General features: G+C 47.1%; 2 protein-coding genes across 3 annotated transcripts in view; both read right to left on the bottom strand.

The window, feature by feature from the left end:
• The window catches only part of Znf395 (zinc finger protein 395), a 55,254-nt gene extending 45,850 nt beyond the window's left edge, over positions 1-9,404 (bottom strand). Inside the window, exons 1-2 of one of the 2 annotated variants that reach the window (XM_038309764.2) lie at positions 8,825-9,404; positions 5,999-6,056 (exon numbers count right to left, since the gene is read on the bottom strand). In XM_038309764.2, coding sequence (XP_038165692.1) covers positions 5,999-6,009 — 11 coding nt within the window. In that variant the 5' untranslated portion in view covers positions 6,010-6,056; positions 8,825-9,404. The remainder of the gene's footprint in view (positions 1-5,998; positions 6,057-8,824) is intronic. The other variant, XM_038309763.2, reaches the window with a different exon arrangement.
• Positions 9,405-11,276: 1,872 nt separating this feature from the next.
• Positions 11,277-13,511, bottom strand: part of Fbxo16 (F-box protein 16) — a 70,253-nt gene continuing 68,018 nt past the window's right edge. The window contains 1 exon segment of the mRNA XM_042054079.1: positions 11,277-11,474. Coding sequence (XP_041910013.1) covers positions 11,277-11,474 — 198 coding nt within the window.

Raw genomic sequence — 13,511 nt, forward strand, 5'->3', positions numbered from 1 at the left:
CGAGTTCCAGGACAGGCTCTAGAAACTACAGGGAAACCCTGTCTCGAAAAAAAAAAAAAAATCTGTTGTCACTATCTGCCTAATGTCCTATTTCCAGTACAGCTTCCCCGAATCAGCCACCATCTCTCCTACCTGGATCTCTGTAAACAGATCCTGCCTCCCTCTTGTCTCTGTTGTCTCTCTATAGTCTTTGCAATACCCAAGCAAACACAGGCAGGGCTCCTTCAGATCATGCTGCTCTTCTGTCAAAACCTCCAAGGGCATCTCCATTCGCTCACTACAAAGCCATGTGATCTTGGCCCCAAGCAACTCTGGCCTACCCAATGACACTGACCCCTTGCTGTTGTTCAAACCAGTCCCCACCTTAGCCTTCCTGAGACTACTTATTTAGAATCTAGAACAATCTTCCTCTAGACATCAAGTCTTTAACTCCATCTCTGCTCAAATGCATGAGACATTTTCCGTCCAACACATCTGAGACTGCTCCTGCCACCACCCCATTCATTCACCTAGTGGTATCTCTAGTCGGCACTCACTACCACCTGACAGCCCGTCTCTCCATCTGCTTGGCTCCAACTTCAATGAGAACACGGATTGTATCTGTGCTGTGTCCTCAGCTTCCAGGATAGTGTTTAGCATATAACAGATATCCACTAAATAATTAGAAATCAAGAGTCTGAATAGGCAATCAAAAAGGTACCCATGGGCTGGGGAGATGGTTCAGTGGGAAAACCCAGGCTCAGCAAGCACGTAAGCTAGAGTTTGGATCCCTGGCACCCATGTAAATGACAGGTGGAATTGGTGGCCTGCATAGAATTTCAGGCTCTGAAGTTAGCAACAGGAGGCTTCCCAGAGCAAGATAGCTAGTAATACCAGCCATCTCGGCTAGCTCTGGGTTTGACTGAGAGACCTTCCTTCAATGAACAAAGTGCAAGAGAGATCGGGGAATAATTCCTGATCTCAACCCAACCTCAACCTCAGGCCTCCATATACATGTCCACACGCATACATGTGTGTTCGTGTGCACACATATCCACACACATACATGTGTATTCATGTGCACACATATACCAAAACACATATAAGTGTGCATACACACATACATACTTCACACACACATACACACACATGAAAGTGAAAAGAGGTGTGTGATGGGGTACTCATGAGTCAAGTCCATCCATAACCTTAATTTCTTGAACCCCCTCCAGAATTTAGCTACCCTAAAGCAGGGCACCTATCCACTCGGTTGTTTGGGCTCTGTTTCTTATTTAGTCAAAGTAGGAGCCACTGCTGCCTCTTCAAAACACAGTTCTAAACACAGCTTCCTTTGTGGTCCTCTCAAAACCAGGCTGTGAGTTTCGGATGGAAAGAATAATATGCTATTTTTGCATCTGAAGCATTTTCGGTGCTTTTCTCCAGCTGAGCAAAGTCACAGTGTATCTTAGTAGACACACATGCATGCACGCATGCACACACGTGCACACACCACACACACACACACACACAGGCCCAGCACCTATCCGGAACATTTTTCACTCTAAGAAGTGCAAGAGTCAGGAATTCTAAAGAGAGAGAATGTTTTGCAGATGAACCTGTGGCTAATCGTGGTTCTCTCTGATCTACTTGTCTTAAGGCTTTTCTGGAGGAAGTAGGCTTAGCATTCTGTCGCTAGATGGTTGATAGGTTGTGAGGCTGTTCAAAGCTTAAGGGCATCCCTCAAGTACCTGACTTAGATCTGTGCAATGCACTTTCACCCAAACAAACTCCCACAGGTGAAAACAGCTGGAGACACTCCGATGCACAAACTCTCAGCTCCGTGCCTACTTCCTCTAATCTTTGCAACCGGATCTCAGCAAGAATTATACTCACTGAAGTAGAGAGAGAGAGAAAAAAAAGAACACAAGGCCCAAGAACTCTGGGTAGAAGAGGGTGTGTGAGCCCAGGCAGGCTGTATATATGCACATATGGTTTTACCATTTCATGCTTCTGTGGTTTCTGACACGGGAAATTCATTCTGGACAACCCTTCCTGCTTTCTAGTGAGGGCAGAAAACAGAGATGGGAAGTCTGTTTATCTCGGTGCTTGAAGCACAGTGATAAGATCCAGAACAGGACCATTTCGAAGGTGGCTCCCAGGCACATCAAGTCCCTAGGGAGGTACAGAGGACCAGAAAGCTTTCCACACTGTCTTCTGGCTATCTGGATGGCTGTCACCCCAGAGCCTCCCAGATACAGGCAAGTTACAATAACAAAAACATTGATTGAATTCAACTTCATGAGTGCCACTGTGTGCTTCCCAGTGTCACCAGGGGCTTCTCTGTTATAACCCCTGAAGAAAGAGTATTCTCATAGGAGACCTCAGTGAGGCCTAGGGCAGCCACAGGGGAAATAAGTCAGAGGTGTATAAGGTATCGCAACATAAAACTCGATGTCCAGGTCGAGATGGTTCAGCAGGTAAAGGCGCTTGTTGTCAATCCTCGTGAGCTGAATTTAATCCCTGGAACCCAGATAATGGGCTATAAGAGAAATGACTTCTGCAGATTGTCCTCTGACTTCCACTTAGATGCCATGCCACATGCTCACACACAGGAACACACATACAAGATTAGTTTTTGTTTTGTTTGATTTTTAAGGTAGCTGCATTGTTTTTGGAAGTGATTTTGTCTCCCAAACTACTAGGTTAGAGATGAGTTCCCAGTTTGACAATAGTAAGAGGTGGAAGAAACTTCAAGGGATGGAGCCTCGCCTAAAGAAATTTATCCTGGGGGGCTGGAGAGATGGCTCAGCGGTTAAGAACTCTGACTGTTCTTCCAGAGGACCCGGGTTCAATTCCCAGCAACCACATGGCAGCTCACAACTGTCTAAAAATCCAGTTCCAGGAAATCTGACACCTCCTTCATACCAATTCACATAAAATAAAGTTAAAAAATTAAAAAAAAAATTTATCCTGATCTACAAAAAGGGAAGAAACTTTTCCATTAAGTTATTTAATCTTTAAAAATTACATTAGAAGGAGAATCTAAGTTTTAGATAACAGTGTCTATGATTAAACTCAAAGTTCAGGTAAAGAAAAGTGGATCTTACTTTAAGATTGTTTATTTAAAGATTTTATTTTATTTTTATTATGTGCATGGGGTGTGTGTGTGTGTGTGTGTGTGTGTGTGTGTGTGTGTAGTACCCCTAGAGGCTAGAAGAGGGTGTTAGATTCCCTGGAGCTGGAGCTACAGGTGGTTGTAAGCTGCCCAATGTGGATGTTGAGAACTAAACTCGGGTCCTCTGGAAAAGTAATAAGCACTCTTAACCAGTGGGTCATCTCTCCAGCCCCATTGCTTGCTTGTTTGTTTTTCCGAGTCAAACACCCAGAAAGCTAAGTCTTAGCCTCCTAACACAGCTATCACCACACTGATTCTCTTAAGCTGCAATTCGTTAGACATTAAACCACATCCTGCTTTAGTAAACCTTCTAATACATTGAGATAGTGGCCCTATGAATTATTAAAAGTCCTGTTCAATTACCTATCTGTGATCCACCTGGGAGCACTCTGGTTTTCCAAAGCTTGTCTCTGGCACGGCCAGTCTCACAATGTTCTCACAAACTGTTGATTTACCAAGTCCCACCCCTCCCTCTCTCAGCGTGTAATGAACTGCTTCAGTGCCTCCTGGGAACCCAAGAAATGGCTAATAACCAAGCATTGTCTGCGTTGGCACTTCGGGGCAGGGCTGAGAGCTTCAGTCCACTCCAGATGGCCACAGGGTATTATCCCTCATATTTCCCACCATTGCTCCCACTTACCTCAGGACCCAAACTGTCCTGAACCCCTAAGGCTCACTAGCCAGCTAGTTTACAACAAATGGGAGGAGCTAGGAAATGCGCGTTCTTTACTGTAGCATCAGCCCATTTGCAAACACACCACCGCTTGGTAACTTCAGTTATTAATGCCTTCCTATGTGTCTTGGTGTGGGAGAGCACAATCCTCCTGGCATAGAATCATCATCTTCTGGAGTTGGAGAGATGGCTCTGCAGCTAAGAGTGCTTTATTGCCCTTCATTTTCTCCACCATTGTGGTATATACCTGACTCCACTGAATTATTCCCGGTTTCTCTCACAAGAGTTTCTGGGTCGAGCCAAGACAACAAAACAGATGGCCCCATTCCTCAATGGATTCAGATGAAAACTGGTCATAAGACCAGGTCCGTCTCCAAGAGCAGACACCGGAAAAGCAAGCTGGGTTCTATAAGGACTTTCCATGAGCTGGCATAAGAATTGTGATTTACCAGTTATGACCATCTTACCCCATCACACATATAACCACCGTTCCAACAACTGACCATGCTTGGGGATCTGACATTTCCTTTCTTTGATCTGCTCTAGTTGGTTGGCTCAATAATAAATATGTGAGGCCTTCTTTAAAAGACCATATGATAACACTATTGCATTCTCTTTTTAGATCTATGTTTATGTAGTATTGTGTGCGTGCATGTGTGTGTTCAGGCACGCAGGTGCGTGCCACCACATGAGTATGCAGGTCAGAGTTCATCGCTCACAAATCAGTTCTCCCCCTCCACCCTGGGGCTCGGGGATTGCCCTCGGATTGTCAAGCTGGCTGGGCAAGAGCTTTTATTTGCTGATCCATGCCCACCCCTCACTCCCACCCCTTTTACTATGCAAAGTCTCAGGCGTCATCGCTCTGTCCTCCAACTCCCTCTGTAACCAAGGATAGCCTTGAACTTCTGTTCCTCCGCCACCATTTACAGAATGCCGAGATTACAGGCGTGCACTGTCACACCTGGCTTACACAGTCCTAGAGCTAGCACCCAGGGCTTAGTGCCAATTAGGCAGGCGTTCCACCAAGCGAGCTCCATCCCCAGGCTCTCTGTTGACTCTTTGATGGGAAGAAGCCAAGGAGCGATTCTATTGCACAACACACAACAACGCTCTCAAAAACCTTCTTTCCAAATTCTTCTCCTCAAGATTCAACTCCCACATCTGCTGTTTCGCTCTGCCTCTCTTTCTTTCTTTCTGCTGCTGTCCTCAGCCTTTCGCGTCTCACTTACTCCCCCTCCTCCAGGGACAACCTGCCTTCTGCAGAGAAGCTTTTTCAGGGATCCAGCGCCCTACTCTCGCCAGGCCAAGGCTCCTCCCCCAGAGGAGCCAAGGACAGATAGTACTTAGTATTTTAGCCATCTCAAGTGTTCAAATTAATTCATTTCTTTTCGATTCGTTTATTTATTTATCTATCTATCTATCTATCTATCTATTTATTTTATGTGTATGACCATTTTGCCTGCCTGCATGTTTGTGCGCCACAGGGGTCAGATCCTCTGGAACCGAGGTTCTGGCTGGTTGTGAACCACCATGTAGGTACAAGAAACCAAACCTCTGCCCTTTGCAAGAGCAGTAAGTGCTCGTGATCACGGAGCCATCTCTCTAACGCCATCATTTCAGGTTTTTTTTCTTCTTTCTTCTTTTAAACTTTCATGGGTTTCCCTGATGGGTTTCCAAGGACTACACGCAGTTCCCTTTCCCCCACAGGCCTTCAGAATGGCCATTACTGACAAAAAAAATGAAAAAGATCATCTACCCATGTTCTTTATGCATCACGGACACCCTTTTCCTTGGTGGCCTGCCCAGCTCTTCATCACTGGAGCTATTCAGGAAGGAAAATGACACATTAGGGACCCTTGGTGTCTAGGATTTCGTGATTATAAATGTCCCTGCTCCTGTCTATCCTTCAGCTTTAACCCACTAAAAATTGTTACCAGACTTCCTCCTCCCTCCCTCTCTCCCTCCCTCCCTCTCTCCCTCCTTCCCTTCCTCTCTCTTGTCTTTCTTTCTTTCTTTCTTTCTTTCTTTCTTTCTTCCTATGTCCCTAAAAACCAAGTAATCACAAGCCTATCTTTGACTGGTGACAGAGTTCAGTTGGTAGAGTGCTTGCCTAGAATCCATGAAGCCCTGGGTTTGATCTCCAGCAGCACAGAATCAACTAAGATGGTGCTCACCCATGGCACATGGAAAGTAGGTCATCATCCTTGGCTGTGAATCCAGTTCAAGGTCAACCTAAGATACGTGAGAGTCTGTGTCAATAAAGTAAGATGATGATGAATGTAATAAAGAGATAAACTTGGCCTTAGCAGTCTTAGCAAGGTGTGGTGGCATGTGCCCGTGTTCCCAATAGTGGGGAGCTCAGGCAGAAGTTTATGCATTATAGGTCAGCGTTAGTCTAAGCTGTACATAAACGGGCAGTGGTGGCATTCCCCTTTAATCCCAGCACTTGGGAGGCAGAGGCAAGCAGGTCTCTGAGTTTGAGGTCAGACTGGTCTACAGAGTGAGTTCCAGGACAGTCAAGGCTACAGAGAGAAACCCTGTCTCGGAAAACAAAAGCAAAATACATAAATGAGCCAGGCAGTGGTCAGCACTCGGGAGGTAGAAGCTGGCGGATCTCTGTGAGTTTGAGGCCAGCCTGGTCTACCAGAACCATTTCCAGGACAGGCTCCAAAGCTACAGAGAAACCCTGTCTCAAAAAACCAAAACCAAACAAACCAACAATCAAAAACAAAACAAAACAAAAAACATAAATGAGAAAATCTAGAATCTCAGTCCATATTCTATTCACAATTCAGACAATTACAGTATCCCAGGGTTAAGTGTTATCTACGTAACTCTTAATTTGGGCTTGTTGAAGTGTGTCCTGTTCGCAATGGCAGTAACACTGAAGAATTGAACTTGCTTCCTTCTGCCTAACCCACATCCATGGGACACACACACTCTTGGCCTGACTCACTACGGGAAGTAGAACACTTAAGAAGTGATAGTTGTGGCCAGCACCCAACTTCCATTATTCTCGGAGGGAAAAATAAACCCCGTGCCAAACTTATTAGTCAGACTTCTTTTTAGAGATAAGTAAGAGGAACTCGCCTTATGCTAGCTTAAGCAAAAAAAGAGCAAACTTGTTGGCTTCACTGAGAAATCTAATGTGCCAGGGATTGAACACAGGGCCTTGTACATGCTGGTCTAACATGGAGCCAGACCCATCCCCAGCCGTTAAGAGCTCAGGTTTAAACAACTTGGTAATGATTCAGCTAGCCAAATTTCTCATGTCTGTTTGCTGTATCTTAGTAGTTCAATTTATGGGCCCTACCTAAAAAGAGCTCCCCTTGCCCCCACTCCAAAGGACTTCCTTCATATACTTGGGAACACGGTTTGTTGGCAACTTGGGAACACGGTTTGTTGGCAACTCCCAAATCCAACATCTCAACTTAGCAACTCTAGCAGAAAAACACCCTTTTCTCTCCCAACCACCTCCTGTTGGTCGCCAGGAAAGACTGTAATTGACTGCTGAGATAAAATGTCCCACCCTCTCAACCACGGATCCCAGAAAGGGTAAGATTCTATGATCATGAGGCCAAATAAAACCGCAGGGAGAGCTGGCTCAGAGTTTAAGGAGTGGGCTTGCTGCTCAAGAGGCCTAGAGTTCAGTTCCCTGCACCCACCTAGGGCAGCTCTCCACAGCCTACAGTTCCAGCTCCAGGAGATCTCACACCTCTGGTCTCCACCAGAACCTGCATCCACACGCACATAACCCGCACATAACCGACACACACAATTTAAAAGATAAATATTTAATAACTAACCCCAGGGAATAGAGGAGTGATGCCCCCAAATCGGAGGCACCACACATCCTCACACAATGGGGTCAGCGCCTCCTTTTTGCTCTTGTTCTTTTGCTTTTTTTTTTCTGGCTTGTGACTTCTGACCAACAACTGACTTTAAGAGTTTCAAGTCTTCGGGTACAAAATAGCTACACGATAGTTATGAATACAGTATCAAATGACATGTGTGCTACAGTTTCTCCATGCTTTGTAGTTTTCAGATATCGAGAAACTCAGTTGAGGCAGGCATTTGCCCAGTGTTCAATTATTTTTTCGAATTCATATGTGGAGCACTTTAGGTTGTGTGAGTAGCCCTCTGGCTCATCCTATGAATTAGAAGACTCAGGCGCGAGATTGAACTGCCCAGAACAAACCCCAAAGGGCTTATTTGGGTGACTGGCTACATGCAGGCATGCGAACTACATGAGGACGAGCAAATGAATCATTTCCTGGATTAAGAAAAGTGGCAGAGACCCATTCAGGAACAGCACGCAGCGGGTGTCCGCCTCTTAGGCGCACCGATCCACAGCCCTACCCTAAAGGATCCAAGAATTTCAGGGCCTCAAAAACGGTGCGCATTCACCCTTCACCAACTACAGTACTGTGTGCATATGAAGGGTGACGGCGCACAGGCCAGGAGCTGTGCAGCGGCTAGGAAATCGTTTAAAGACTGCGCTGGGCGGGATCATCCAGCTCCTTTCCAGGCCCGCCGCGGCCCCCTGGGCCCCAGCCCGCTCCGCTCCCGCAGCCGGCTCAACTCCGGGCCGCGTTTTCGCGCTCGCTTTCTCGCCGCCTCCCCCCTCCCCACACCGGGTTACAGCTCCCCCGCCAGGAGTAAACAAGCAGTCCTGGAGCCCGCAGCCAGTAGGCCGGGCCCCTGAGCCCAGTTTCCTGCGCCAACCCTAGCAACAGGCTCCGCCCCCCACAACAGGCCCCGCCCCTCCCTCCCGTCCTCCTCTCGCCGGGCCGCGGAACCGAAGAGGCCCCTAGCCTTCGGCGAGCCTTCTCCCCTAGGGACCGCCCCGCCCACGCGTACGCGCCCACGTGACTCGCGCTATGGGCGGGAGGGAAAAATGGGCTGAGGGCGTGGCCAAGTCCCGCCCCGCCCTGCGGCCTGCGCTGCCTGGCGCTGCTCCAACCGGCTCGGCTTGCTGTGCTTCGGGGCAGCGTGTGTACCGGCGCTGTTTCTGCAGACGCACCTCGCTCCGCTCCATCTTCCCTTGTAGCCTCGGCCCGGCGGAACCTCTTAATTTCCTGCCTGAGCCCCAGAAAATCGACCTCGGCTCTTGATGAGCGTTCTCATTCCGGCTGCGTAAACATGCCTCCTGCGCGGTCGGGGTGGCGCTCGTTGCCTTTTCCTCGAAGGTGAAGGAACTTGAGATTCAGGGCTGAGTAAGGAGATCCCAAGTCAGTCACGACCTCCTGTTGCTTCTCTGTACGATCTCTTACTGCAGTTCAGGGTCAGAAAACTGACTGCTCCAAACCGGCAGGCCCAGTCCAGTCCGGATCCTCTCATCCCACGTCTCACCCAGGGACAACACTTCTGCCAGTCACCTTCCAGGTAGCACCAGGAGCTAGACACAGACGACAGAGAGAGAGGTGGAGAACCTTCCCAGCAGTACTTTCTCGTGCCTGTTCCAAGAGAAAGGACTGAGCAGGCCAGAATTCCACGGCCTGTTTCTCCACCTACTTGTTATCTTGGGCAAGTCATTTGATTTCTCCCTGCTGGTTTCCAGAGATGACTTGTAACCTGGACGAGTGACAGAAACTACCAGAGATGTCACACAGATTTTTGTGGTAGGTCAGGCATTCAGAATAGGGCTTGGCATCCAAGCTAATCAAAGACATCACTCAGCACTGGTCGCTGTTCTGTGTTGCCTTTTTAACACACTTCCGGGTGCCTGCCAATGTGCAGCATTCAGACAAGGCTTTGGGGGCCTGAAGCTAAGGTTACCCATGCGTGGGAGTGGGGGAAAATGGAAGGACAAACATAAGGTCGCTGTACTGACTAAATCAAACGCGGTTTATGACTATTAACACTTGAAATCTCGTGGGATTGCACCTAGATCTTTTGCTTGCTACAGTAACCCTCACCAGTGAGCTACATCCCCATTCTCTTCTTACAGATTATTTTGAGATAAGCTTTTACTCAGTTGGCCACTTGATATAGCCCAGGCAGGCCTTGAACTTGTGATGTTCTCGCCTCAGTCTCCCGAATAACTGAGATTACAGGCTTGAACTCCCAGACCCAGCACCCAACAAATTTCTAAGTAGATGGAATGCCCTGAGCGATATGAACCAACAATAGCACCGAGGACAGAAGTATGTCTGGTGGCATGCTCCAGCGGGAGAAAAATGGGGTTCTGAGAAAGAAGTTGGCTATTGGCCCAGACAGAGTAGGGAGACACTACTGGCCCCTGGTGTTTTACCCTTGACCCCACATTCAGTAAATTCCACAAGAGAGTGTTTGCGCTTAGCTTTTGCTCAGGGTCCTTCAGAATATGAGACTTTTATTCTCCTCTATCCAACCTCTTTATAGTTAGCCCCCAGCTCCATTCTGTGGGTACTGGTGGAAAACAAATGTTTCAATGTTTGCTAAATGAAATTTTACCGAGGAGGCTCATCTTTTTTTTTTTAATTTATTTATTTATTGTGTACACAGTGTTCAGCCTCCTTGTATGCCTGCAGGCCAGAAGAGGGCACCAGATCTTATTACAGATGGTTGTGAGCCACCATGTGGTTGCTGGGAATTGAACTCAGGACTTCCAGAAGATCAGCCAGTGCTCTTAACCTCTGAGCCATCTCTCCAGCCCCCTGAGGAGGCTCATCTTAAAAGGAATTTTAGCTGGCATGGTGGCACACCGTTTTTGTTTTGTTTTTTGTTTTTTTGTTCTTCAAGACAGGTTTCTCTGTAGCTTTTGGAGCCTGTTCTGGAACTAGCTCTTATAGACTAAGGCTGACCTCGAACTCTCAAAGATCCACCTGCCCCTGCCTCCCGAGAGCTGGGATTAAAGGCGTGCGCCACCACCGCCCTGCGTGACACACCATTTTAAGTTCAGTGCTTAGCAGGTTGGATCTCTTTGAGCTTGAGACAAGCCTGGTCTACATGGCAAATTTCGGGACATCAATGTCTACAGGATAGAGAAGAAGAGGAGGAGGAGGAAGAAGAAAGGAATTTTAGGGACTGGAGAGATGGCTCACTGGTTAAAAAGCACTTGCTGCTCCTGCCGAAGACCTGAGTTCAGTTCCCAGCAACCACATGGCTTACATGTAACTTGAATCCCAGGAGATCTAATGTCTTCTTCTGACCTCTGTGGCCTCCTGCATACATGTGATACACATATACTCATGTAGTCTCACACATATACATTAGGTAAAGATAAATCTTAAACATGTGTAAAGGAATTTTCGTTTTCTTACTCAACTCTAGAAGTATAGGAAGCCTGGAAAGGTATTTGTCAGGGGTTCACAGCAAATGGGACGCAGAACCATGTTTCTATCTTCGCACTGATTGTTATTGCCATCATACAGGAGTTTGGAGGGAAAATAGTCCAAAGAGTGGGATTTGGGGCTGGAGAAATAGCTCGATGGGTAAAAGTGCTTGCTGCACAAGCTTGAGGACCTGAGTTCAAATCCTAGTACCTGCCTGTGTGAACACCTGTAAGCCAGTGTTTGCGTGGGGAGTGGAGACAAGAGGATCACTGGGCATTACCTCCAGCTGTAGCTCCAAGTACCATGAGAGATCCCGCCTCAGGGGAATGAGGCAGAGTGATAAAATGGGACACACTATGTCCTCATCTGGCCTCCATGCCCATGGATGCACACGCTGAAACACACACACACACGAGCACAGCACAGCACACAGGACTTGCAAGAGCTGAGAGAACTTTATCCAGATATCAGAAATACTGCGAGAGGACATGGATGGTCCTCATGGATGAATAAGATTTGGTTTAGGAAAGAAAAGTCTTCAGAGGGGAAGTGGCTTTTTACTGAAGGCTGCAAAGGATGTTTATAGGGGTGAGCAAGGAAGCCAGTGGGTAAGAAGAGAGGTCTGTATTGGATCTTAATAAAACAAGGTACTGGAGAGTTGTTGGGGCCAGATTTGGAGAAATTCCAACTAATTGGGTAAGTTTTGACCTTTGTGTGAGTACCAAAGACCTCCTGAAATTAGTGAACAAGGGGCTGAACCAAGCCTGGGTACCAGGCAGAGATCTGCCAGCCTCATCTGATTTGCATCTTTTGCAGACAGTCGCTTGCTGTATATTCATCCTCCACTCACATCTATCAACTAGCTTGCATCTATTTCATCTCCAAATGAACATGAGATTTGCCGGGGAGCAGAGAAGGGAGAGGGTGGTAAGAGAAGCAGTAAGCATGTTGAAGACTAGCTGCCTCCATTGTGAGATTCCATTTGATCCCCACCTTTGGAGGGGTGTGTTACTGCCTCATTATCTCCCAGAAAGGCAGGCTCCTGCCAACGTATTGATTTTTTTTTTATTAGTAATCATCTTCACCCTTTTAAAAAATTTTATGTATATAAAAAATTATCGTATTTATTTTAATATTTATTATATTATTGTATGTGCCTGAGTGTATGCATGTGCACCACATGTATGTGAGAGCCTGAAGAGGTCAGCAGAGGTCAGAAGAGGTCAGTTCCCCTGGAACTGGAGTCACAGATGGTTGTGAACCACCATGTGGGTGCTAGGAACTGGATCCTCTGTGGTAGCAGCAAATGTTCTTTTTTTTTTTTTTTTTTTTTTTGGGTTTTTCAAGACAGGTTTTCCCTGAAGTTTCTAGAGCCTGTCCTGGAACTAGCTCTTGTAGACCAGGCTGGTCTCGAACTCAGAGATCCGCCTGCCTCTGCCTCCCGAGTGCTGGGATTAAAGGTGTGCGCCACCACCGCCCGGCTTCAGCAAATGTTCTTAAACGCTGAGTGCTCTCTCCAGTTCCTTGTCTTCATGCTTGCTAAGAACAAAGGGGCAGATTGAAAACCGAGTTCAACAATGCCATAGACTTCTCTCCTGGTTAAAAATTGGTTATGACATGCTACCAAGGGGTTACGGGTGGGCAGAATCATTAAAAAAAAGTATTGCTTGAGTTAGATGTGTTGGTGTACATGGCTAATCCCCACACTTGAGAGTCAGGAACAGAAGGGCTGCAAGTTCAAGGCCAGACTGGGCTAGGCGTTCTCAACAAGCCAAGGCTAGGGCTCATCACACTAGTAGAGTGTCCTGGGCCTGAATATTGCTTAAGGGAAAACTGTTCCACTCCACACCTTACACTTGTGAATCAGTCCATTCCTTCCCTGAGTTTTTCCATCAATGAAATGCAGGTTAACAGCTGTACGAATGGAGGACACTCCTCAAAGCCCTGTTCCCATAGCTGGGCCATTGCAGCACGTACAATTGAAATGGGAAGTAAGTTCCACAATCACAGATCTAGGAGGTAGGAGAGCTAGAATTTAAACCAATGTGTCCATTCATGTGTGCTTTCACTCATACACGGGCAGTTGTGTTTGCTTATTTGTTTTGGTTTTGAGAATCTTGCTATAAAGGCCAGGCTAGCTTCAAACGCACCGGTCTTCCTGCCTCAGCCTCTCAGTGTTGGGAATACAGGCATGTGCCACTGTCCCAGCTCCAAACCCGTGGTTGATGCCAAAGCCTACACCTGCTGCTTCTCACAAGCTTCTAATCCGAAGACGCAGGCATCCTAACTCCCAGGTCCTTGAGGAGTGACCCTGCTAGGCTCTCGGTTTTAGAAATATTTTTACAACCCCAATTTTTCTCTTTGTTTGGTAAGAGGAGATCCACATCTTGTATCATGGGAGTCAGATGAGACCGGGTTGGAATTCTCTTCC

The sequence above is a fragment of the Arvicola amphibius genome, chromosome 13, assembly GCF_903992535.2.
Source record: "Arvicola amphibius chromosome 13, mArvAmp1.2, whole genome shotgun sequence".
In the NCBI taxonomy this organism is placed as follows: domain Eukaryota; kingdom Metazoa; phylum Chordata; class Mammalia; order Rodentia; family Cricetidae; genus Arvicola; species Arvicola amphibius.